Source organism: Mus caroli, unplaced genomic scaffold (assembly GCF_978045245.1).
Source record: "Mus caroli unplaced genomic scaffold, Mus_caroli_1 scaffold_8, whole genome shotgun sequence".
Classification (NCBI taxonomy): Eukaryota; Metazoa; Chordata; class Mammalia; order Rodentia; family Muridae; genus Mus; species Mus caroli.
In genome coordinates, this window is record NW_028227263.1 from 54,637,409 (window position 1) to 54,665,370 (window position 27,962).

General features: G+C 37.6%; 1 protein-coding gene across 19 annotated transcripts in view; it reads right to left on the bottom strand.

Moving 5' to 3' along the window:
* The window catches only part of Dlg2 (discs large MAGUK scaffold protein 2), a 2,003,181-nt gene that overhangs the window by 611,003 nt on the left and 1,364,216 nt on the right, over positions 1 to 27,962 (bottom strand). For all 19 annotated transcript variants that reach the window (XM_085841537.1, XM_085841534.1, XM_029479404.2 and 16 more), the window contains one exon: positions 11,183 to 11,233. In XM_085841537.1, coding sequence (XP_085697663.1) covers positions 11,183 to 11,233 — 51 coding nt within the window. The remainder of the gene's footprint in view (positions 1 to 11,182; positions 11,234 to 27,962) is intronic.

Sequence of the window (27,962 nt, forward strand, 5' to 3'; positions counted from 1 at the left end):
AGCAGCAGAACAATCAGGGCTTATTCCTGGAGTTCATAGTCCTAGGTCATGTGGGGGAAGACAGCTATCTGTAGCAAACTTAAGGACAGTTGAGAACATGGTAAGAGATAGCTGTCTCTTGTGAGACAGAAGTAGATGCTCACAGTCAGCTATTGGATGGATCACAGGGCCCCCAATGGAGATGCTAGAGAAAGTAACCAAGGAGCTAAAGGGATCTGCAAACCTATAGGTTGAATAACAATATGAACTACCCAGTACTCCCCAGAGCTCGTGTCTCTAGCTGCATATGAATCAGAAGCTGGCCTAGTCGGCCATCATTGGAAAGAGAGGCCCATTGGTCGTGCAAACTTTATCTGCCTCAGTGCAGGGGAATGCCAGGGCCAAGAAGTGGGAGTGGGTGGCTGGGGGAGTGGGGGGGGGAGCCTGTGGGGGGGGTTGGGATAGCATTGGAAATGTAAATGAAATAAATACCTAATAAAAAATAAAATTAAATTAAAAATGGTGTAAGTTTGAGGTGACAAAAAAAAGAAAAAGAAAAAAATAAATCAACAGGCAGACAAGCAACAAACGTCTGTCTGGTGGAAAGGGTTAAAGTACAAACTAGGAGGCTCATAGGGTCAACTTGGAAAAAGATGATGGATGTCAATGCAATTTCTCATGAGGAGAAATGACCAAGTAATATACAGATTTTCTAGTCACCAAACAACACTGTAAAATTATGAAATAGTTGGGGATGTGTCTGAAAAGTGAAGAAGAAAAGTACTAAGAATTGCTGGTTATATTTCTGCTAGCCTGATAGTTGTGGAAAATACTAAAAATGGTAGTTTATTGTTCCTGATAGCCTGGCAGTTGAGCTAGAGGAAAATATAGCCTGCTAGGCTTCACTCAGTTGTCAATGACAAATCCACCAACATTTGTCATTTTTTGAGATCTAAAATTTAGTAGGTCAGGTGTGCCTGCTGGGCATCCTTCTATTCAGCTCCCTGGACCTTTGTTATTTCCAAGATTCTCCAGTTTCAGTACTTCTGTCACAGTCCTGAATATACATGGCACACACACAGCCAACATCATAAACCATCTATGCATTATTGAAATAGGTCACAGAGCTGTATTCCCTCCGATCACAAGGCTCTTTTTGGTCATGATAGAGACCCATCCTTTCTATGCACGTCTTTTGCTATGGTTTTTATAGCATCCTTAAAACTCAGGTTGAAATTTAACTGCCCTTTTCTAGTATGGAGAAAGGAGACTTTTAAGCAGTGGCAGTTTATGAAGGCACTGTCTTCATGAGCAGATTGGCATCATTGTCATAGGAGCAGAGCAGTTATTTAAGGAGTGGATATAGGGCATGCCTGATTGCCCTTCTGCCATATTAAGAAGCAGCCCTTAGGCTCTTGGCAGACACTGACATTGTTCTCCTGGACTTTCCATGTGCCAGAGCTGAACCAAATAAACCATTTTTTTTAATACATTTCCCAATCTGTGAGTTCAACTGCAAACAGATTAAGACACACACACACACACACACACACACACACACACACACACACACACACACATATATATATATTCTTTCCTAAAAGCTATTCATTTAGGAAGTATCATTGTGGAGAAACTAGTGAAAAGTTAAGACCCATCTGAAAGAAGGATATCACAAGGCACTCCCAAGAGAAACTCTATGGGTCCTTGTAGATGAGGCAAGACCACTAAGGCCCAGGTCCATGCATAGACAGATAGTGCTAGTTAATATGCTGGTAACAGGATGTTAAAGTTGGATAACTCAGCTGGGAGCTGCTAGGTTAAAAAAAAAAAGAAAAGAAAGAAAATTGTTGAAGTCAGCAGCTGAGTTTTTGCTTAAAGCTCTTGGTGCTAATTAATCTAAATCTGCCCTTTGAGGTGTGTTTACAAGGCATATCTTGATCCTGAGACTTTGACGTTTACATCCAAAGAAAAGTTAGATTAATGACTCTGCAGATACCTCAGTTCTACCATTTTTTTCTTTGACATACGAGTCCCATAGTTAATACAGTGAAAGGCTTTCTACACAAATGAAAGTCTGTTGGCTCTTAAATCAGAGGTTTTTTTGTTTTTGTTTTTTTGTTTTGTTTTGGTTTGTTTTTTTTAGATAATAGAGACCAAAATTCACAGACCTGTCACTAGCCATCATTCTGCCTGCCAATTTGGAAAAATTGTTCTTTTATTATCGAAAGAAGGAAAAGAGTAACAGGTTGCTTTAATGGTGAATGTATTAAGTGGCTTAAAGCCTGTCATGAATATTCTACTTCAAAAACTTGTTTTTTTTACCATCTCTCTTCAGTAGTAAGAGATCTGATTATCACTTAGAAAACGGAAGATTCTGTCAGGCGGTGCATTAGTCAGCTTTGTGTCACTATAATAAAATACCTGGGAGATCTAACTTAGAAATATAAAAGACCTATTTAATTCATAGTTTTTGAGGCAAGATAGAACAAAATAGGTACATAGCTTCTGGTGAGAGCAATAGCCACGGATGCTCCATGGTAGGAGTGACATGAAAGCAATGGTCCCATCTCTTCCAGAGAAAGTAGAGAACAGAAACAGGTTCCCTCCTTGTAAAGACTGGAACAAGAACTATCAAGAAGTTTCTTGTGAAGTACATTTGAAGAGCACACTCCAGTGTCCTAAGGGATTGCCACTGGGCTCCACTTCCTGAATAGGGTCTACCACTTTCCCTTGGTGTCACCGTGAGGGCTAAGCACATGAATCTGTTTCAAGCATACTGAAAAGATACATCATAATTAAGCATAGAACGGAGTTTGTGTGAGGAAATAATCTATTATCCAAAATTACTTAACAAAACTGGAATGAGGCCTTGCTTTGACTGGCTATATAATATAATATTGAAAACCCATCAACAATCTTTTTGGGCTCTGATTATCATTTTTATTACTAGTAACTGAAAAGAACTAAGGCAGCCTAGAAAAAATGGGGTGCTCAGAAGCCCAGTTCTCCACATTACTTAATGCAATAGATATTTAATTCTATTTGAATTTAGGAAATTTCACAATGATCAATAGTGTGGAATCAAACAATATGGCCTAAAAAAATCAAACCTTCAAGACATCTGGATGAAGGTAGTCAGGCCATTGGATACCTTTAATGGGTAATCCATTATTTCATAAAAAACTATTTTCAAAATTCCCATGTAACTCACTTTGTACTCAAACTAGGATTCATCTGTGAGAATTTTTGAGACGAAATATGTCAGTTACTTATTTCTGCCTTATTTGTGAGTAAGATAACAACCAAGAAAAGTCATAGATTTATACTTTAAGAAATGGCTACAATTTGATTATCTTACTGGTTGAAAAGAATATCCCTACCTTGTTAATGACTGAGGGACGTTATAGGAGTCACCAGAGATGCATTTGTCATCTTTGTTCAACCACAGTTATGCATTTTGGTCAAGGTTTCCCAGCCATGCTGAATCTATTATCCACACAAGTGAAATAGCTTCTTATGGTGTAAATCATACCAGGAATTCACAGTCTGTTAGCCTCCTATACAGAACACTGACAAATCACTCAGAGGCATGATAGTTACTCATCTAAAGTGACAGATAACCCTGGGCATGAGTAAGGCTTGAGAGATAACAGGTGCCCCTGGCTGAGTGTTTTTTAGTAACAGGAATTTGTTCTGTAGGCATCTTTGACTCCTCTCTTCCATCCTAAAAAATAATAGAGATCAGTTCTATAATTTTTTCCACCTTAGATAGGGTTGCTCAGTGTAGCCGTGATTATCTGTCCTGGGTTTCATTCTGTATACCAAGCAGTTCTAGAACTAACAGTGATCCACCTCTTCTATTTCCCAAGTTCTAGGATTAGAGACATGAACCCTCACCACCCAGCTGGTTCTATAATTTCTAATACATTTAAGACATCTATTTTCATCCACCATTGGCCAATTTTTCCCATTAATTATGTGTTAAGTGGCATACCTGAGCTTTCTTCTTGGTCCTATGACATGAAGATCCAGTGCTACAGCTAAAGCAATGTTTTCACACCACAGGTATGACTATACCAGTCTCATGACTATACTCTTCAGGCCTTCAGACCTAAATTAGCTAACTTGCGATGTTAACCAGGACATTCATTTTCTCACCTGTTCTGTCTCTCTAATCTGTCTTCTTCTGGTTCTTGTTTTATGGCTTGAAAACCACATTCATCTGAAACAATTTGAGCATGTGACTATTCTGGGGGCCTTTGAACAGTAGTTTGCTACTTGTGCCTGGAAGACTTTCTCTTTCTGCTTCTTGCTATATGCTCACTTTCTTCTCATTGCCCATAGTCCAGCTGAAGTGTGTCATAGAACTACTCATTTGGGGAGGGGCAAGATGTCCATAACACTCTGTTTTTCTTCATGGTTACTATTTACTATTCTAGTGTCATGCAACATATGAATTACAGACTTTGTCCATTATTCACATTTAGTAAAAGCTTGACAAATTGGCGCATGAAAGATCTTCATAGGGCTTACTATGTTTAGCACAAGGCTAATGCGTCCAATAGCTCTAGCGCAGAGAATGAGTTGTCAATTTGCCTTCAAATTGTCCATTGGTTTTGCTGTTTTATGTCTCATGGTATGGTAAATAAAAACACTATTATAAAATACTCTCTATGAGGGCATTCCAATGGCAGTGAGAGAGACAGATTCTGTGCCCTGTTTAGTTTAAGTTCAAGACCTGTGTTTGTGAAGAACATTGGTCAAGAGGAAAAGGCAAGCTTAGCTTCTTGGGAAAGAGGATATTTAAGTGGTCCTTCAAAGGGACACTAACTGAATGTAATCCACTCCTTCTGAATATGTGGCTTTGTCTGAAGATTCTGAAAAGTTATTTATTCTCTGCAACACAGACTTTTAGTAATAAAAACAGAGTTCACAAGATATACTTTATGAAGATATCATTAAATGTGACCAGTTTAGCATCTAATTAATGTTATAGAGATTAGATGGAGATGTACAAACTGTAAGTTCATGTAGAAGGGCTATGATTTTTGTACCTTTGGGTGTCTTGCAACAAACAAACAAACAAACAAAAAAACAGTAAGGAAAAGGTAGGTTATAGAAGGACTTCTTGTTCATCTCTTGTAAACTTCCCATTAAGACTTAGAGGCTCTTTGTCTTTTTTCTTTTTCCATAGTCATGTATATGATACGTATATAGAAGCCCAAGGTTGATTTCTAGGATGACCCTTAATCATTTTCTGCCTTATTCATTGTGCCAATGTCTCTGAATCATTGAGAGATTGAACTCATCTGATGTGGCTAGTCTTGACTGCAAGCTTGTTCCAGGGATCACCTATGTGTCTCATAAGGTTGGAAATACAGGTGGGCAGCCATGTTTTCCTAGCATCTAAGTGAGATTTGGTGATCTGAAGTCTCACACTAATGCTTATCTTGCAAGCACTTTAACTAAATATCAAGATGTCTATCTTGCCCTGGCTCCTTTTAAAAGTAATGTTTCTCAATAGTAATGGTATACTTCTGAGAACTGACATATTAATAAAATGAGATATTAAAAATATATGTGCACGATATTATAAACCTTTACATTGATTGATTCAATTTCAAGCATCATCTGAGATAAATACAAACACCTTAGGTTCATTCCCTCATATGAAAACTGTGGTCCAGTGAAGGTACACATGGAGTTCAAAGTCATCTGAACAGCAACTATTAGAGTAAGTATTTTTAAAACAGTTTTTATACCAGGCTCCATGCAACTCTTTCACTGTCCTTCCAGTAGCAGAGTTACAAGTGATTCACATACCTTTTCTGATTACTACTACACTGTACAGATTATTTTAGGCTAATGAGATACAGAAGTAACTGAGTATGTAGGAATACCATATATTCTGAAAGAGATGGGTATTAACAATCTGGAGAAAGAACATGTAATATAATATATATAATATATTATATATAATATATACACACACATATATATAATATATGTATATATATATACATATATATATGAATGAATGATTGATTGAGGGATGTAAGCATGTAAAGGAAGATTCCTCCAAGCAGAAAGAATAGCTGTTAAGTGAGGGCTTGAGGTGAGAAAAGCATGGATTTCTTTTTGAGGAAATCCCAAGAGTGTCAGTGCAGATGGAGCAAGATGTGTGAAGAGAGGGGAGCAGGGAAGATGTCTGATAATGCTTGATAATGCTTTACGGATAATGATGTCCAGTGTAATTCTCATCCTTTGGGAGTTTTTGCTTTTGTTTTGTTTTTAATAATAAAAGTGGTGCAGCCTGGGTTACATTTTGAAAACTACTAACCTAATTACTTGGAGAACAGTGAACCAGGCTACCTGAGTGGTCCAGGCATGGGTGAGCTTGCTTTCATAGGTAATAAAAACAGGTTGATTTTGATATGTGTATTTTATAGAAGTATATGTCGTCCTACTCATAGATCCTGAAGAATATAAATAAATGATACTTCAGAGATAATTTTGGCTGGATAATAAGGGAAAGAGCAGATCCACTGATCTCAGACAAGGACTGTTAGAAGAGAAGCAGCATTGGACAGAGGGGTTCAGTCCAGGCGAAGGGGACCCCTTGGTATTTAAGCAAATATGTGAGACTGACAGTTAGCTGTGCACAATAGCTGAGGAACAAGGTCACAGCTTCAGATTCAGGAGGGGAGTCAACTGAGGAGTTTAAGGTGTGGATCTGGATGAGATATGGTACTCTAGAAGGAGTGCTGGTAAAGGGGTATTTTCACTTGATGTCTGACAAAATATAGCACTTTCAGGAACAATAGGGAGGAAACCACAACTGGGAAGCTGGCAAAGCAAGGAGAGCACAGAAAATATTATGTTCTATTTTTTTTCAAAAGAAGACATCTTTGATGACCTAGTGACAGCTAAACACCTATACCAAAGATCCTGACAAATCAATTAGGACCGAGAACTGATGCTCTGATTGGGCAAGACAGAAAACATCATAACCGTAACAGAGATAAATTTAAATTGTCTGTGTGTGCGGAGGGCGGACCATAAGTAGGTTAAAATGAAGTAAGAGCTAGGTATTTTATTGTACCACATCCCTGCACTTCTGGCATTTGGGATGCAGGAGGATTGTTGCAAGATTGAGCTCATCCTCTTTGCAATGCAAGTGCTAGGCCATAAAAGCAAAACTATCTCAAAACAAACAAACAAAAAAGAACAACACATACAAGAAAAACAATGGGCAAATAAAACTATACATTTGTCCTACAAGCAAAATAGTCTAATATGGCCAGATATGGTTAATATCGCAGGGGCATATTTGGTCGAGTGAGTCATCTCATTAATAAGGGATATTATGCCATGTTCATGTCAAAGGGAAAACCCAGGGAAATGGAAAACACAGAAGAATGGATGATCACTGTAAAAGCAGTCTTCCAATGAGTAAGACGTTTTGAAATCCAGCTCACAACCTAAGGACTCTCCCCAAAAGGAAACAGACACGTTCTTTCACTTTCCTGGCAAAAGTTCCTTGCCACATGGTCATAGAAAAATAAAGTAGAAGTGAAATCATGAAACCATTTCTTACTTTGTCTCAAGAATGCACGGAGGGCAGTTTTCAGTTGACAGTAACCATGAGGAAGAGAGGGCTTTAGAGATTTGAAGATGTCACGGAAATGTGAACGTTTTCTCAGAGAAGGAGAAATTGATTTTCCTAGTGAACTGTTTAAGAATATTTCAGGAGAGTTTTGAGAGGTATAGGTCAATGCTAAAGAACTTAATGCAAGCTGAGTGTTTCCTTGGCCATGGCCAGCAGCTCGCATGCTGACATAGAATGAATAAAAGGGGGTTTAATGACCGGTAAACAGAGCTAAGATTTTGATGCATGGAACAAATCAGATAAATGTTAAATGTGTGCAAAGAATATATGAGATGGGAATTGAGAATCCTGGACTAGGCTACATTGAGTGTGTAAAGGAATGACAGACATAAAGGATGAAAACTATGGGGAAACCATGAAATTAATGGAGATTGTGGAATTGTGGGAGAACTCTGCCGAAGACAGTTCATGGCACAGAGAATTTGGGGGTGTACAATTAATGGAAAGTGACAAATTAATGTATGATTGGAAGTCCCAGAACATGGAAACATAGAAAAGGAGTGCTTGCTTAACAGTAGGAAATATAAGTACCTATGAGAATCCAGACTAGAACCTGACATTACTTGACTCCAAATGAATTCTCTCTCTCTCTCTCTCTCTCTCTCTTTCAACTTGATATTAGCCTCTAGTTATCTGCTGACTTATGCACCAAGCTAATAAAACAGTGATCTCTTAAAGATGTGTGTATACTGAATAGGGGAAGGAAGAAGAATCAAGCACATATTGAGACCTGCTTAGTTGCATAGGCCCTGGACTTAGATGGGCTATATAAACTTAAATCTTTCACAGTGCCTCACTAATCACATTGCCAGCTCTGGAGAGAAGGGTAGTCATTTACAAATGTGTGTAGTTTTTCTTCTTTCTCTCTCTCATTTGAGCTAATTTCCCCTAATTTCACTTTCTCTATTTAGCATGCCATTAAAATTTTATCAAAGTCCATAATGAATGTTTTAAAGACTCCATCTGGCAAACAATTAACTTCCTATGTAAATTTCTTTAAGACTACTCACACTCAATAAAAATTAAACTTAAATGAAAAATTTGTTGACTCATGAAAGTGAATAGCAGGAAATTAAAGAGGAAATATAAATATAAATTTGAAAAGGTCCATAGTATTAACTTATACTTGAGTGATAGCTCACAGGGTAATAATTATCTTTTTCATTTTACATTAATGAATTATAAAATTATTAAAATGTTTAGAAGATATGCAAGAAGAACTAAAATCACCTCAAATCCTTAATAAGATGCCAGTACTTTTAACAGATTGATGCATATACTTTCAGGTCTCATATGTGTATTTATGTGTGTGTTTTATATATGTATATATAAATGTATATGTTGTATTTATTTTAATATAACACAAGTAATAATTATTATTTAATATAATTATTCTACATATATTTTTAAGTACAGAAATTAATAAATAGTTATTCAGTGAAAGAATAAAACACCTCTATGTAGGGGTGTGGATTTCTCAAATGAGAGTAGGGGTGTGGATTTCTCAAATGAGAGTCAACATTACTATGTTCACAAGTTATTTAAAGGATTTTGTTAATTTCTTGAGGTATGATTCTCAGGAGTTGCTAATAAATATAAATGGGTTCTCAGAATAGTTCCCAAGGTGCACCTGACATTAATACAGAAGCTACAATAAAATCTGAGGTCATAGAGATGCAGAGAGGTAAGGGCAACTTCACTGCAAACAAAAGTTAATAACCTTGTCTGAGATTGAAAAGATGTCTTAGAGACAAACAACATCCTAACAAAAGTCATACACAGTCACGTCTTAAATCTGGCTCATTACTATTTTCATATAAAACATCTCTAAATAAAGAAGACAACTCGGGGAGAGAAGAATCAAGTACACAGTGAGGCCAGTTTAGTTGCATAGGTTCTGGGTTAAGATGGCTTACCATTTTTGTTTTGTATTGTACCTCACAAACCATATGGCCACCACACACCTGTCATTCTTAAATATTTCTTTCATGTGTGAGCTTTTGATTATGTTTTTTACCAAAATGAAATATGACACTGCAAAAATAATTAGCAGTGATTCCATCCCTCAGAGTGTTGAGATTTGCTTCTTGTATGAGAGGACCATAAAAATTATGCATCTTGAGTTTATAAATAACTAATCATCTAAGGGTGATTCTCTCTTTAAAAAGTAAATTGCTTGCTAATATCTGTCACTAACCCTCACAAACAGTATTATAAATTGTGCTGGAGTCCTTTATTCTCAGCTGGTGAGAAGCTTCAACCAGACTGTGGGGGTCTACCACTTTTCTCCAATGTTTAACTTTCCCTCTCTTTTATTTTTTAAAGAAAAGATCACTTCAAAACTTTTTAAAAATTTTATGAAGAGTTTTGGTATTTTTTTCAGTTTGATTTAATTAATATTTGATTGTGTTTTAAAACTACATTAAATGATTTTAAAATTGTTTAATGCAATTGAGATATGCTTTGTATTCCTGGAATTATAAAGTATTCTAAAATGATATTGAAATATAACTTAACAATTACTTGTACTTAAATTTGATATGATTAATATTATATGAGTATATAGTAACATAGTAAACATATTTTTAAGCCTTCACTGTTAGAAATAGTATTTAAATTTAATATGATTAATATTATGTGGTTATATAATAAAGCAGTAAACATAATTTTAATCCTTCACTGTTTTAAATAGTGTAAATATGAGGAGTTGTGAGATATATCTACTCTTATGAATGTAATTGTGCTAAACCTATGCTTTTTTTTTAACCAAGTTTTTTGATCCCTATTTCCAAATTAACTAATTTTGGGGACTGGTCATTGTTACTGGAAATTACAACTCCTTTGAAATGTTTGCCAATTAGATCCCTAACTATTCATGCTCCTTCACTTCCTAGTGGGGGTAAGTAAACAGTTTTACCCTCACCATTAGAAAGATATAAGTATCCTGATAATGCTTTCTGACACTCTTTTCCTAGATGGCCTTTGACATTTCTTTTGTGTTTTGCAAATATATTAGGGCTGGGTGGCAGAGTTCCCTTTATTTGTCAGAAGTCATTTTCAAGGTCCTTCCCACATAGTTTTCAGAGCTCTGCAGGGATGCTGTGCATCTGCCTTTGTGGATGGGTTGGAAGTTTATTACTCCTCTCATTAATGAAATAGAAGATGTGTGGTAGCTGTCTGTCAGATTACATCAGTATTACACAGTGGAGAACATCCTGTAGTACGTCATTAAAATCTACTGCCAAATCATCATTAATAGCAAAGCATTCAGAATAGAGCTGCAGAAGCTCCGGAGCCATTTCTGCCTTCCCCATTCATCTCCCCGAGTCCTGGTGACATAATTTACAAGTTGACCATTCTCGTTATTCAATCTTTTATCCCCATGCTCTCTACTGCAAGAATTTCACTAATACTCTCCCTGTAAATCTGGCACAGCGTTTTGGGTTAAGAAATTCAATTTTGCATTTTCACAAGACAACAAATTACACCTAGAAGGTAGAATACAAAGTTAAGGATTTTAAATTTTCTTACCCTCTCCAATGTAATTTCTTCAAATTCATATTCAATTTCTGTTCCATTGACCTAGTAATAGGGAGAAAAGAGGGTGAGAATTACTAATGCATTTTGAATATGATATTCTACACTTAAAAGTGATGGGGAACTACAGGGGTGGGGACATGCACCGGTCCTTCCAGAAGATCTACTTCATGATGTACTTTTTATTTTATTTTTCTCAAATAAAATGAAGTGCTACAAAAATAATTAATGATGATTCCATCCCTTAAGAATATTACCACTTGTTTCTTTTTTATGTGAGGGACAATAGAAAATATGCATTGCGAGTTTATGAACAACAAACCATATAGGGGTAATCATATAACTACAAAGAAAATTGCTTGCTAACATCAGTTTAAATCTTATCAATAAAAGCTAAAGTATGACCTTTAAAAAGACAGTGTAAAATACAGAAGTAAATGTTCACAGTCATCTATTGGATGGAACACAGGGCCCCTAATGAAGGAGCTAGAGAAAGTACCCAAGGAGCTAAAGGGGTCTGCAACCCTATAGGAGGAACAACGATATGAACTAACAAGTACCCCCCAGAGCTGTGTCTCTAGCTGCATATGTAGCAGAGGATGGCCTAGTCGGCCATCATTGGGAGGAGAGGCCCTTGGTCTTTCGAAGATTATATGCCCCAGTACAGGGGGAATGCCAGGGCCAGGAAGCTGGACTGGGTGGGTTGGGGAACATGGTGGGGGTGGGTATAGGGGGCTTTGGGAATAGCATTTGAAATGTAAATGAAGAAAATATCTAATAAAAATAAATAAAATTAAAAAAGATATATTGCTGTAAAAAAAATAAGACAGTGCAAAACTACACGTGATCTTTCTCCTCATCCCCCCATCTCCTCCTCCTTTATTCTATTCCTCTTCTGCCCACTTCTTTGTCCTACTGCTCCTCATTTTTCTCCTTTCTCTTGAGGGCAAAACTACATTAAATAAGCCAAGTCAGCTAAGAAATCCCATGTCTTCAATGACTCAAGTCCAAATAACATATCCCAACTACCCTTCACTTTGCTTGTTGGGAAGCCATGGACCATGAAAACATGTTCAAAGACTTCAGAAGGAATAAATAAATAAAGTAGGATACATTTTGAAATTCCTCATTAGAAATCATTCCAACAACCTAAACAACCCTTTAGTGGATTTAAATGTAAAATGAGGAAGACATTTTGAATATAGCCAGGCACCTACATTTCAACAGATGTGCATAGAGAATTATGAGGAAATGCTTTAAAATCATCTGCCGAATGTTCAGTTCCTATTTTTATCTACTACAGATTTCTTCTTACCCAATTAAAATTTCAGAGAAAAACCTCTCAAGTTGTCTATTGCTTTTATTCCTCCCTAAAGTATATTTCAGCAGTACCATTAGACTGTAGGAATCATCCAGCTACGGAACTGAGATTTCTTTAAGAGGCTAACATCAGTTTGGTTTCATCCTTACACAATTTAAATATAGTACACGAGACTAAGTGCTCTATGGAGGCAGGGACTGGATAGCCAGTCTCTTTCCTTGATGTAGAACTTGGTCAAGAGGGAGCTGATGAAACAGCAAAGAGAAAACAACGAGTAATGAAGATAAGTACACTACTGATCTACAACCACAGATATTTGCCAATTCTCTTTCATGAGAAATATCATTGATGGAAGTTGTACCTGCAATTGTAATGACAAAAAAAATATAGAACCACAAGGGTGATGGACTATGCCTCAATGACTTACTCGGAGCATGTTTTTGATTATTCAATTACATGAGCTAATTGGTGAATCACATTTTACTGTGTTATTACATTATCAAACAGACCTAAACTAAATTAGATTTTCTGGGCTTCAGCAATTCAATGACTCACAGAAAAGGGCTCAGTGATGTCAGAAAGCTCCAGCAGCTTTCAGAACGGTTTGGTTGAGCACATGTAAAAGAAAAGGAAAACAAAAGCTCTCAAAACTCCATGTATATGTATTCTCCTGTTTGAAGTTTTGATTATTTTTTAACTTTCCATAGTTGATAGAAAGAGGGCACCAGGAGGAGACTGAATTAATGTGATGTGTTTTCATTCGCTCAGTAGGGCTCCATGAAGCTTTTGTTTGCTTCACTGGTTTTCTGGAGGGAAACCCTTCACATTATTAAAGTGCTGCAAACTGGGGAGGGGCAGTAAGCTTCAGCAAGAGGAAAATAGCCTCTGAGAGTAAATAGCCAAAGATTCCTAGTGAACAGCATTCTTTCATAGAGTAGTCAGAAGACAAAAATATTTTACAGGTTTGCATAACAGAGAATACATAATAGCATATATAATTTAGCTTCGCAGTTCTAAGATTATGTATGCCGAATATTAGATCCAAGATTCATTCCAAATTCACATCAATTATTATTCTGAAGATTACTAGTAAGTTTCATGAACAGGTAATATAGGCCGAGTCAGCTGACTTCTTTGTACTCTAAGGATCTTTAGTTTTCCATTAAAGAATGTAATGCTATTTGTATAATTTAACAATATCCAGGCTCTTCTCTTAAGAATAAACAGTGACAGCCAGGATGTAATCTTGGTCTAAAAAGATAATTTTGTGTTTGCACCAGAATTATCAAAATTAAAGAGCAGTGAATACTTTTTTTCATTTTTTATTAGATATTTTCTTCATTTACATTTCCAATGCTATCCCAAAAGTCCCCCCATACCCTCCCCTCCCCACTCCCCTACCCCTCCCCCACTCCCACTTCTTGGCCCTGGTGTTCTCCTGTACTGAGGCATATAAAGTTTGCAAGACCGATGGGCCTCTCTTTCCAATGATGGCCGATTAGGCCATCTTCTGATACATATGCAGCTAGAGACAAGAGTTCTGGGGGTACTGGTTAGTTCATATTGTTGTTATACCTACAGGGTTGCAGATCCCTTTAGCTCCTTGGGTACTTTATCTAGCTCCTCCACTGGAGGGGTCCTGTGATCCATCCAATAGCTGACTGTGAGCATCCATTTCGTGTTTGCTAGGTAAACCAACATTTCAACCTTAACTTGTAAACAATTTAAAATATGGAATCATAAAGCTAGTGTGGAAATTCAGGAATAAGTTACGTTAGAGGCTCTAATGCTTATTCCCTCATTAGAAGAAGAGTGACGGCTGTGTTCTCTTGATGAGCTCTAAGGGGAAAAAAAAGTAAGATACAGACTCTGTTGGCAGAGATTTGGTAAAAAGAAGAAAACGTAAGACCTAAGAATATCTGTATTTCAATGAGAAGTTCCTAAGTCTCAACTGATTTTTGTGAATGTTTAGAGCCCTTTCAATTAATTGGACTGGGAGAATATTCCACATATATTTAAAGAATGGTAATTTACTGTGTGGTGATGAATCAAGGAGTGTCTGCAGAGAGTCACCTCACCTGTCATCTTGAGCATCCTTTTATGGAAATCAAAACTATGTTGAGTATGGCTCTCATTTGCTCCTATCAATGGACGTACAACAAACATCCACTGTTGTATGATCGTCTCCTCAAGATCTCAATCTAATCCACATCAGTTCCTCAGCATGCAGCTTTTTAAATTGTGTGTGTGTGCATATTTTTTATGATGCATGTGTATGAATGTTCAAGAGCATGTAAGTCACAGCATGTGTTTGGAAGTCAGCGGACAAACTCAGGTATTGGTCCTCACCTTCTATGTTGTTTGAAAGAGATCTTTGTTGAATAGGGCAGGCTAGCAGGCCCATAAGCTTCTAGGAGATACTCCAGACTGGCCCTTCCTTCTCAGCATAGAAACACAGTTATAGACCTGTGCGAATTTTATGCATGTTTGAGGGATTTGAACTCATGTCCTCACATTCCTATAGCAAGCACCTTATTTGCAAGCATGTCTCCCTAATTCTTCTGATATAAAGATTTCTATTCAGGATGTTCTCTTCCTGAAAAGATTTCTAACAAATCCATTTTCTCTTGACCAGTCACATTTTCTGTGACCTTTAAGCATCTTAGTAATGCAGTGTTTCTGATAGTACGGAAGACAGAAAGCTGCATGATAGGAGTCCATGCTACTCTAGCCCTGGCCTTGCTCACCACTTTGTAGTCTCTTTCTATCGTGAAAAGTAGAAAACCAAGGGATTGGCATTTTGTAAAATCAAGAAGATATACAGAATTTCCCAGTTTTGAAAAATATGGTTTCAGCACAGCTGGCTATATCCATTGACCTTGCTTATTGTCCGCCATAGCTATATAACATGATCCTATAGGTGAAAACACACATAGTTTCACTCTAGGACATAAGGAAATCATTCTCAAAGCAATTGGGAAACATCCTACCTTCTTTTGTAGCACTGATATGTGCTATGCAGGCTGCTGGTGGAAAAAAATATTGATAGAATTATCCATGTGGGACACATTATGCTGCACTACCTACCAGCCAGGTAGTGTATGCCTACTGGTTCATATGTTGGTTATGGGGGTAACAAACAGCTTTCTGATTGGATTTAAGGCCTGTTCCACAAGAGGGAATCTCTTGTTTGGTACTTGTAATCTAGTCAAAGCCCCATGGCTGAGAGGTCACAGTTCTAAGTTAGAAGCTGTTACTGTTTTGCTAAATGTTCATGTTGTCAAATTGTTTTCTAAGTATTTACTTATGTATTTATGTATTAAGTATATTTATTTATTTTTAGTTGTTAGCAATCAATGCAGAGTCAACCTGCTAAGAATAAAAAACTATGAGAACACAGCCCTAAGGGGACATGCTCATCAGCAAGCCTTTACCAAAGGCTTAGGAGACATTGCAGGAGAGGTAACAGAAAGAGTACAAGAACCTGAGGATGAGGAGGCACACTGGGAGATGCTGTACCATGACACAGTGTGGCAACCCACAACACCTCCCTTTACTGAGAAGCTTCTCGCCATTGATAGTTGGTGGGAATAGAAAATAGTTCTTTGGGTATAACCATTGGTAGGTTTCCCATTCTCCAGCGCTTCCAGAGGCCCTTCATCTATGTACACATAGGCAAACTAATTGGGCTGAGTGAGAGAGAGACAGAGAGACGAGAGAAAGACAGAGGCAGAGCGAGACAAAGAGAGAGGAGAGAACATAAATTATAAGTTAGGGGAAAAATGTGTTACAGGGCTATGTGAAGAGTTAAAGGGTAAAATAGGAAATAGATATGACCATGTTTTAGTGCATATATGGATGGAATTTTCAAAGATAAAAATATTTTTCTTTAAACTCCACATGGTAATACATAAACCAGAGACACTGAAATTTATAGAGGAGAAAGTGGGGGAAAGCCTCAAAGTCATGGGCACAGGGGGAACATTCCTAAACAGAACAGCAATGGCCTGTGCTGTAAGATCAAGAATCGACAAATGGGACCTCATAAAATTGTAAAGCTTCTGTAGGGCAAAAAATACTGTCAATAAGACAAAAAGGCCACCAACAGTTTGAGAAAGGATTTTTACCAATCCTAAATCTGAAAGGGGACTAATATCCAATATATACAAAGAGCTCAAGAAGCTGAACTCCAGAAATTCAAATAACCCCATTAAAATGGGGTACAGAGCTAAACAAAGAATTCTCAACTGAGAAATACCGAAGGGCTGAGAATCACCTAAAAAATGTTCAACATCCTTAGTCATCAGGGAAATGCAAACCAAAACAACCCTGAGATTCCACCTCACACCAGACAGAATGGCTAAGATCAAAAATTCAGGTGACAGCAGATGCTGGCGAGGATGTGGAGAAAGAGGAACACTTCTCCATTGTTGGTGGGATTGCAAGCTTGTACAACCACGCTGGAAATCAGTCTGGCGGTTCCTCAGAAAATTGGACATAGTACTACCGGAGGATCCCGCAATACCTTTCCTGGGCATATATCCAGAAGATGTCCCAACCGGTAAGAAGGACACATGTTCCACTATGTTCATAGCAGCCTTATTTATAATAGCCAGAAGCTGGAAAGAACCCAGATGCCCCTCAACAGAGGAATGGATACAGAAAATGTGGTACATTTACACAATGGAGTACTACTCAGCTATTAAAAACTATGAATTTATGAAATTCTTAGGCAAATGGATGTATCTGGAGGATATCATCCTGAGTGAGGTAATCCAATCACAAAAGAAGTCACTTGATATGCACTCATTGATAAGTGGATATTATTAGCCCAGAAACTTAGTATACCCAAGATATATTTTGCAAAGAAAATCAAGAAGGAAGACCAACACATGGATACTTCATTCCTCCCTAGAATAGGGAATAAAAAAACCCACGGAAGGAGTTACAGAGACAAAATTTGGAGCTAAGACGAAAGGATGGACCATCAAGAGACTGCCCCACCCGGGGGGTCCATCCCATAATCAGCCACCAAATGCAGACACTATTACATATGCCAGCAAGATTTTGCTGAAAGGACCCTGATATAGCTGTCACTGTGAGGCTATGACAGTGCCTGGCAAATACAGAAGTGGATGCTCACAGACATCTATCTATAGGATAGAACACAGGGCCCCCAATGGAGGAGCTAGAGAAAGTACCCAAGGAGCTCAAGGGGTCTGTAACCCTATAGGTGGAACAACAATATGAACTAACCAGTACCCCCAGAGATTGTGTCTCTAGCTGCATATGTAGCAGAAGATGGCGTAGTCGGCCATCATTGGAAAGAGAGGCCCCTAGGTCTTGCAAACTTTATATGCCCCCGTACAGGGGAATGCCAGGGCCAAGAAGTGTGAGTGGGTGGGTTGGGGAGCAGGGTGGGGGGAAGGTATAGGGGACTTTTGGGATAGCATTTGAAATGTAAATAAAGAAAATATCTAATAAAAATAATTTTAAAATATTCTTCTGGTTTCTCTGGTAGCCAAAAAACAATTTGATGCCACACATCATCCAGCACTTTTCTGGGCAGGAAGCCTTCCTGATCTCATATGGCACTTAAAGAAAGAAAGAGCAAGACCCACAGTCCACTGACATTCCAAGTTGGTACTTAAAGTTATCATTTTATAAACTTGGAATACTTAATATATATATATTTCTGCCTCTGGAAATCTTTAGTCTATTTTACTGTCTTTTTTCCTCCTTCACTGCTATAGTAACCACCTGCCTGGATGCTAACAGAATTTGATTTCAAGATTTATTTTTGTCTCCTGAAAAGATACTTTTTTTTTCATGAGTAGCACAGGTGAAGTGTTTCTTGCTTTAATCTTTTAAAATTGGAATCTTAATGATTTCCTTGATTTTTAAAAAATTTACCACCTTTTAAATTTCCCTAAAGCTAAGAACATACTGAACTTCAAGAATAACAGATTCTTACATCTCCCAATGCCACACATTTTAACAAGTGCTGAAAACAGAACATCAAAGCACAGTCCTCTTAAGACCAAACACGATTCTGCCCAAAGAACAATTATTTGATATTTATAAAGAAGCATGTATAGTGACAGATACTGAGGAAATAGACTTTAAGATGTATACATAGTCTCATGAAATACATCCTTTAATGAGAACTAACACACAGGCATTTTAAGTCCTCATAACAGTGAGGCAGGAGTGGGTAGGTATGGAGCACCCTCTTGAAAAAGTGGGGAGAGAGGGTGGGATAGGGGGAAACTGGGAATGGGGATAACATTTGAAATGTAAATAAATAAATAAAATAAAACAATAAAAAATTTTAAAAGTGTGACATACAATATAGGAAATACAGATTCAAGTAATGGCCACCATCCCACTATTTACCATGTACAAGGTTATTGAATATCTAGTATTTGCAACACATACAGATTCAGTTCCTTCACTAAATAGAATGCACTAAAATCCATGGTGGTTGATTTTGACTACCGGTTTCTTTGTCTAAGTAATGCTTAGTTAGTGGGAGGATGGTTCAGTAGGTAAAGTGCTTGCATGGGGACTTGAGTTAAGATTACCAACACAGACACACACACAGACACACACACACACACACACACACACACAGAGAGAGAGAGAGAGAGAGAGAGAGAGAGAGAGAGAGAGAGAACAGATGACACCTACTCCTTTACCCAGAATATTAACTCATCCAAATCTTCCCCAATTTCTGTCTATTCATTCTTACATTTTCCTTTTAGTACTGACTATTCCAGTGTGTCGTCCTGGCTATTTCATCACTCATCTATCAGTGCTCACATTCTGGATGCTGTTCCCAATAGATTCTCAATTTGTAGCATCATTCGTTAAAACTTATTCATAGTAATCTTCAAAGTAGTTTAGAGTTAATTTTACACCTGGGTCACTTTTACATCTCTTCATTCTTATGTGGGTAACCACCAATAACTATTGTCCATTCTTACAAAACATGGATTGAGATGAAGTAACAGGTGAGTCTAACCAGAAGACTCAGGAAAGGATTCATAGCAGTGAGCAGTGGCAAATGAGTACAGGGGCATATTAGCCACATCCCATGCTGGGCAGAACTGGCCTAATAGGGAACTTGTATTGATTCTGGAGCTATCATGGTAGGCAACCGTGATTGGGTAAAAATGCTCTTGTTTTCTTATGCACATTGATGATTTTGGAGATTTTTCCCACCAGCTCTGACCTTTTTCCATAAAGGTCCTCCCCTATCTACTGACCTTAACATTCAGTATTAACATTTTTCTTTTGATCGCTATCCTGAAGACCTTAGCCTGGAAACCTATGGTATTTCCAGATGGTAATTTTCCAACCTATGAATACCATCAGCTATGTCCATTCACCACACTCTACAGGATTCCCCAGGAAAGAGGAATCTAGGTGACAAAGTGGTGCTGTGTCCTGTACTCTAAGCAAGTATCTCACTAGCTTCCCCAGGTCAGCACCAGAGAGCTCAGGTTTCTGACAGAAATAAAAGGTAGCTTCCTTTAGTGTTAGAAGATAAAATAAACAGACAGACAGACAGACAAACTGATAGATAATAGATGATTGACAAATAGATAGATAGATAGATAGATAGATAGATAGATAGATAGATAGATAGATAGATGATAGATAGACTCTATTTGTTCTACCTCTACAGAAAAGAAATTACAAAGAACACTAATGCTCCCTTTCACTAGCTTTAAATCCTGTTTTTCTTTTGCTATCCTTGTGGAACTTAGGCATTGTCAACTTTTTCTTAAACACAATCTCCCACCAGCCTGGAATGCACCAAAAAGCCTAGACTGAGTAGTCAACCAGGCCCCAGGATCTGTCTGCCTCTGCTTTTTGCCACCATGCCTTGCTTTAAAAAGTGGGTTTTGGGGTTGGAACATAGATCTTAATGATTGGAAGACAACTATGCTACCAAACAGCCTATCTCCCAAATCACAGTTATTAATATTCTTGGCTGAGATTCTAATTTTGGTAGGAACAATGTTTCTATTTCTCACATGAACGTCTTCCATCAGCAAACTTTTATTAGACTTTAAGTTAAAAATCCTAATCTTAGTTAAACAAATTTCTGAACTCAATGAACTGCTAAATTACACTTTCAACCAAATAAAAAAATCACTATTCTATACTATCTCATTCCTGAACAATTTTTTCCTCTCAGCCTCTGTTATTTAAGCCTCCATAATAATAGAACTTTGGACTTAAAGAAATGATTGTAATCATAATAATGACTATGCTTTATTTTTTAATTAAAACTATAACATTTTTAATTAAGTAGTTTTTCTTACTCTAGAAGTGTGATACAATATTGTTAGTATTTTCACTAAGTGAAGTAAAGAAAAATAGTTTAAGATTCTTACGTGTGTGATAAAAAGAAGTCATTTTACGTATTTGAAACTGTCTTGATTAAAGGCTTCACCAATGAAGTGGCAATGTAGTCACTGTGTCCATAATTGGATTTGTTTCTGATTCAGGAATGGTTCTCCTTCTACCCACCTCTCTCCCTCTAGCTTTGTATAATGTGCAAATGGGAAAGGAACAGGTGGTTTTAATGTATTCACTTGCCTGCATCCTGGTGCAGGCTGTTTTAGTTTTTGGGTTTAAATATTTCATGAGCTTGAATATACTCTTTGAGAACACTAAGTGTTGTAACAAACACAATTTATCAGTACTAGTCAAGGAGTACAGGGTTCTCCTTCCATCAAATCCCTTCCTCTCCTTACCACCTGCCTGTATAAATTGCTTAGTCAATCAAGTTGTCCAAAAGAGCTTAAAACCAATCAAACAAGTGAGGAAACAAAACCACAGGCAAACTAAACCAAATCACCGCCATCACCAACAAAAACAGCTAATATAAAGCAAAGTGACATAAAGTTTGATTGCTAAATCCCAAGAGACATTTTAAATTCGATGTAAACCAAGAGCAAGTGAGTAGTTTCCTTTTATTCAAGTGTAAGATGATATAACACTTGACAGTGCATGAGCATCATCTGTAAAGTCACCACTGTTCTTTGTTTGTACATTAATAAATTCATTTGAAATTATTAACACATATTAATTTTACAAAGTAACATGGATCAACGGACATTTCCACTCATGCATAAAATGTGCCTTGCTCATCCTTGACCTTGCTCCTCTTGATTAGCCCTCTGCTCTTTGTCTTTTCCTATCTCCATTATCTTTATTAATCTCTTGCAATCTGGGTTGTGTTTCATAGGGTGTACTGGCTGGTTTTGTGTCAACTTGACACAAGCTGGAGTTATCACAGAGAAAGAAGCTTCAGTTGGGGAAGTGCCTCCAGAGATCTAGCTATAATGCATTTTCTCAATTAGTGATCAAGGGGGAAGGGCCCTTGTGGGTGGTAATATCCCTGGGCTGGTAGTCTTGGGTTCTATAAGAGAGCAGGCTGAGCAAGCCAGGGGAAGCAAGCCAGTAAGTAACATCTCTCCTTGGCCTCTGCATCAGCTCCTGCTTCCTGTCTTGCTTGAGTTCCAGTCCTGACTTCCTTTAGTGATAAACAGCAGTTTGGAGGTGGAACCTGAAGAGATCCTTTCCTCCCCAACTTGCTTCTTGGTCATGATGTTTGTGTGAAAATAGAAACCCTGACTAAGACATAGGGATATAAGAGCTAGGCCTAAAGGACTAGAAAAGCTCTTCCACACATATTTTCCACTAATCCTTCACATTTCACTCCAATAATTAATATCCTATTTTATATACAAGTTACCATATTCTTATAGGCACTGATATAATCTCTTGAAATACATTTTCCTATTTCATTTTTTAAAAATCATTTGTTCTGATATTTTCATCCTGTAATTTTATTGCTCAAGTCAGTTCAAATATTTTTTTCCTTATCCCCAAAGAACATCTTGGAACATCTACAAACGGTTGTAAAATTTAAAAGTGCCATGACGTACCTTTCTAGATGTATACTCTATTCCCTCTGTTTAATATTTTCTAGCTAAGCAATTGTGCTGGGCTTATGATATGTATCTTCTTTGGGTATTCTTACTAATGTCTTGAGCCCACTAAATATTTTTACTCAATGGGAGTTATTAAACTTTTTAGAAAAGTGATTTTGAGCCTAGAATTCCCCATGTATTAGATGAAGTCTTACTAATACAGTAGGTAACAAAATGAGCTTTTCTCTTCATGGATTTGAATTGTATTGAAGGTATTAATTCCTATCATATTAGCCAAAGAATGTCTCTTCTATAAAATATTCTCAATAGAAATACCCTGAATAGACATCATTATACTCTATAAAACTATAAGAAAAGTAGTAATAACAATAATGATTTACCATTGTAATCACGGCAATACCAGCACAACAAATAATATTTTTTTCTATTTCTGCTGCAGGCCCTACTACTGCCATAAAGCGACTTCTTCAACCCCCACACCATTGCCACATCTGCTGCTACCACTGCCAATAACTACTAACATTGCCAAAACTACTACCACTAAAATTTCTGTTGTGTTCTGTAATGTCTGCCCTATGGGCCAGGCACTTTCTTAAGTTAATCTAATTATCATAGTAATCCACAGAGCATCAGGTGTGAATGCTAATTTTCTTGTTGAAGAAGCTAAATTTCTAGAATATTTTTCTCCCAAGTTACATAGCTATAAGCAATACAAATTGGAACTACCTTGTTCATTATTCTCATATTTTTCATCGTGGGAAATACATGTTCAACATGTAGTCTCTATTAACAAGATTCACCAATCAGTATGTACAGTGAGGAAGGAAAGGATGAAGATACCCTCCGTCTGTTAACAAAGCACCAGCTGTCCCTCCTGCGTTCCTCCTCGCCACACCTAGCACGGGACTACTGACCACACTTGGAGTCTTCAGCACAATCCACTTCCTTGCTTCATAGTCACTGGTGCTTAAGGAAGCACCACATGTGAAATCCTTGCCTTTTCTGAAGTACTGATAATAATTTCTCCCCCATAGTAGCCACATTATAAACAGTAAACACATAAATCAAGTGTATCTCATGATATGTGATTTCTATTTGCTCTGATCTTCAAAACCTTCATATCTAAAGTTTATATGCTCCAGTACAGGGGAACCCCAGGGCCAAAAAGGGGGAGTGGGTGGGTAGGGGGTAGGGAGGTGGTTATGGGGGACTTTTGGGATAGCATTGAAAATGTAAACGAGGAAAATACCTAATAAAAAATAAATTTAAAAAAATAAAGTTTTGCTCACCATTATCAGTTTCCAAAAAGGCAAACCACCTTGATTTCTCTGCAGCAATTACTTGTCAAATCTTGAGAGCAATAAGCTACCTCCCTTTTCACCTAAATATGGGTCACCCTTTTAGCAGTTTGCAACATCAACCCATCAGTTCACAAATATGCACTGAGTGACCGCTCTTCTCGTTTTTACTAGTTCATTGAAAGTCCCCTTTCTAGCCCATTAAAAGCCCATCTATTGTTGCAAAAGAGCCACGAGGCTTTATCTGCCTGATAGGTCATCTAGTTTGTGTTGTTTTAAAGAAAAACAACAACAACAACAAATGCCCAGGAGTGCTTGCTGCACAGAAAAGTTATTGCAATAATTTTGGTTCAGAAACTCTGGTGGGAGAAAGTATATCACGGATTTATTTCCCCTTCTTGATGTACCTTAGGATAATGACAAACACCGATTATTAGTGTCTCTATGTCCACTTCCTGTCCTCCAGTGTGGCAAAATACAGAAACTGCAAGGTCCTGATTTGTGTCTTTGCAACCTATATTACATAGTGCTGATGAGAACGCCACTCATCTATACATAACTTTCAATATACTATTGCATTCCCTTCTCATGGTAGCCTTTCATCAGCAGATATCACTGTCACCTCAATATTATAGGTGAGTGAGAAGCTAAAAGAGAAGAAACAACTTGTTGAAAACTGTTCAGCTGATGAACACAAATGCCTCAATATGAGTCTAGGATGGTTTCAACTTTGACTATTAAGCTGTTTCTATGACATTGTACATTGTATCATTTGAAGAGAGATAATCTTAGACTAAATCCTAAGAAATTTCTGGTAAGTAGCTATCATTTAAATACAGAATAGAAACTCCATGTGGTTCCATCTGAGAATATAATAATACAGTGTGGTGGTTAGGAGCTGGGATTCAGAATTCAGGTTACATTGGTGCACAACCTGATTCTTCCATTCTCTAGATATAAACTCTGGAAATTAGTGACTGTCTATGATCCTTTACTCCTCATTTATAAATCCATCTCCTATCTCACTGGTTTACCTAAATCCTAGATGATACAATAGCACAAATCTCTAGCTCTTGGCACATAGCAATAGTTATTCTCATGTTCTTCCTAGGTTGGCTATTATCTGATCTCTCTCTCTCTCTCTCTCTCTCTCTCTCTCTCTCTCTCTCTCTCTCTCTCTCTCTCTCTTAATATTTTATTTACATTTCAAATGCTATCCCCTTTCCTTGTTTCCCCTCTGAAACACCCCCCCATCCCATCCTTCCTTCCCCTACTCACTAACCCACCCACTGTCCTGGCATTCCCCCACACTAGGTCATTGAGCCTTCACAGGACCAAGGGCCTCTCCTAACACTGATGACTGACTAGGCCAACCTCTGCTACATATATATGTAGCTGCAGCCATGGGTCTCTCCCTGTGTACTCTTTGGTTGGTGGTTTAGTCCCTGGGAGCTCTGGGGGTACTAGTTGGTTCATATTGTTCCTCCTCTTGGATTGCAAACCCCTTCAGCTCCTTGGGCACTTTTTCTAGCTCCTCCATTGAAGACCCTGTGCTCTGTCCAATGGATGGCTGTGGGCATCCACTTCTGTATTTGTCAGACACTAGCAGATCCTCTCAAAAGACAGCTATATCAGGCTCCTGTCAGCAAGCACTTGTTGGCATCCATCATAGTGTTTGGGTTTGGTAACTCTTTATGGGATCCCCAGGTGGGACAGTCTCAGGATGGCCTTTCCTTCAAAATATCCTTAATACAGAGGAGGAGACACAGAGACAAAATGTGGAGCAGAATCTGATAGCTTTTTAAATAGAAATGGCTGTGGGATGTTTGTGTCTGGAAGCAGGTAAGGGAAGTCAGAGTGAGTGTGATTTTTTGGTATTAATTTCAGAAAACTTTCAAGAAACCACCTTGCTGGATTGTATTCAAAATTTTTTACAGAGGATGTGATTTTTTTCTTATCTTGTACTGTTAGATTCAGTTAACTGGGATAAAATAAAAATGAACAGTGCCCAAAGTATACATAATATAATACTTCAATAGAAAAAAATGAAAAGCCCTATCTTTTTACATCTATATCAATTCTTCTCCAATTGAATTGAAGAATAGGGGAGGAGCCAGAAATATTGAAGCCATGGTTGTGACAGTGGGTATGTAAGGGAAGTAGTCTAGCCTGTATAATGGATACAGTTAATGTCTTTATCTCTAGACTGTTGTCAGCCAAGTTCTCATTGTGAGCATTTAAGTATTTGTTGACTTTGCTACATTGGAAGGTGAGAGTGTGAGCTCCTAAAGATGTGGGCTTAACAATAGGTCACTGGTGTATAACACCCTATTCTTATTCTATCATGAAGAATTATCAGTTACTTTATAGGGAATACATTGTATACATGTCTTAAGTGTGGGTAAATAGGTACTAAGTTAACCAGACATAAATCTTCTATAGAAATAACCGGGATCAAAAGGCAAGCAGTAGGGCAGTGATAAAGGAAATAATGTTTTAATGATATTGTTATTTATTTCTTAATGATCTTTTATTCAAAATGTTGTTTTTTGCATATATAAATTTTATTTATTCCTTCAGAAAGTCTTCCATGATTTTTCTTCTGCTTATCAAACCTTATCTTTTTATTCCTACTGTTCTTACACACACTCATCTATATACATTTACACACACACACACAGGATATACCTGTGACTTTTCTGCATGTGTAAATGATAATCTCACAAAGTTATAAAGATACAATGAGAGGCCCTTGGTCTTGCGAAGATCATATGCCCCCAGTACAGGGGAATGCCAGGGCCAGGAAGTGGGAGTGGGTGGATAGGAGGGCAGGGCGGGGAGAGGGTATAGGGGGCTTTGGGGATAGCACTTGAAATGTAAATGAAGAAAATATCTAATAAAAAAGAAATGTAAATAATGAAAATATCCAATAAAAACAAAAGAAAAAAGATGCAATGAGTTCATGAATTGGTGTATCCTGGATTAATAAAATACTCAGAACTATAGCTGGATACATGATAAATTTTGTTATTATATGATTCATTATTGGAAATTAATAAATGAGTAGTTACCTTTGCAAAGCCTCTACAAAAAGAGATGTCAAAACTGGATAGCACATACAAATAAGCATTTCAATACTCTGAAAACTGACCATCGAAATACAACCATCTGATCAAATACAAATGACTCCCGTGAAATCACTGAGCTTTACTTAACAACAGGAGAAATCTGTCATGCTCTACCCTGGGGTGCTCCTATGCACAGCTCCCTCTGAAGCTATCCCTGCCTTCTGATAAAAAGTACAATGTGTCTATCAGGATAGAAAATGCAGTGAGTGTTTCAGCTATATTGCCAGAAGGGGCTGGTTTCATTTGGAGAGCATAGAAAAAAAACTCCTGCTCAGCTGCTGGAAACAATAGTGATTCCAGTCACTGGCAAACAATCAAGGGAAGAGAAAATTGAAGTGGCCTAAGGTAATAATAATGGTTGATGGAGTCAACAGACTGTCCAGACTGAATATAACTTTAACAGGAGAGTCTGGGGAATTAGAGAAACATGCAGTTCTTTACAAGTGTTTACATATCTCAATTCCACTAAAGGCTGGAAGCATGTAAAAAATTGCTCTACCACATGGGAGATGGTCCTCACCAACACAAGTGCCCTACTCAGGGTGAGACCTTGCACGTATACAGAGAAGACACAAGGGCACTTGACAGAAAACAATCTACAGCAGAAAGTAAACTGCATTTGAAAACAACTATCTATACTCAGCTGATTCCATTGGTGGAAGACAGTAGTCTCATTGGCTCAATGACTTGAAATATAACCCATGAGCAAAGCTGATTTATAAGCAACTGAAGAAAATGGAGAACATTGTCAGATATCTGCAGCTATACACTACTGGCAATGAGGCTGATTCCATGCATTGAGCCTCGAATACACATGAACAAATGATCAAAGGCACTTTCAATCTGGGCTTAGAGGAGAGAGCAAGTCAGAATTATGCAAAAACTGGAGGGCAATGGAGAAATGACAGCAGCAGCAACCGTAAAAGGCATACAATAAACATAATCACTCTGGAGGAAGAAGAAAAAGAGCTATAGAAGCAACATTTGAAGACACAAAGTTGACAATATCTCCTAAATCAAACCATAACTCAAAAAAATGGAGAGAACTCCAAGCAG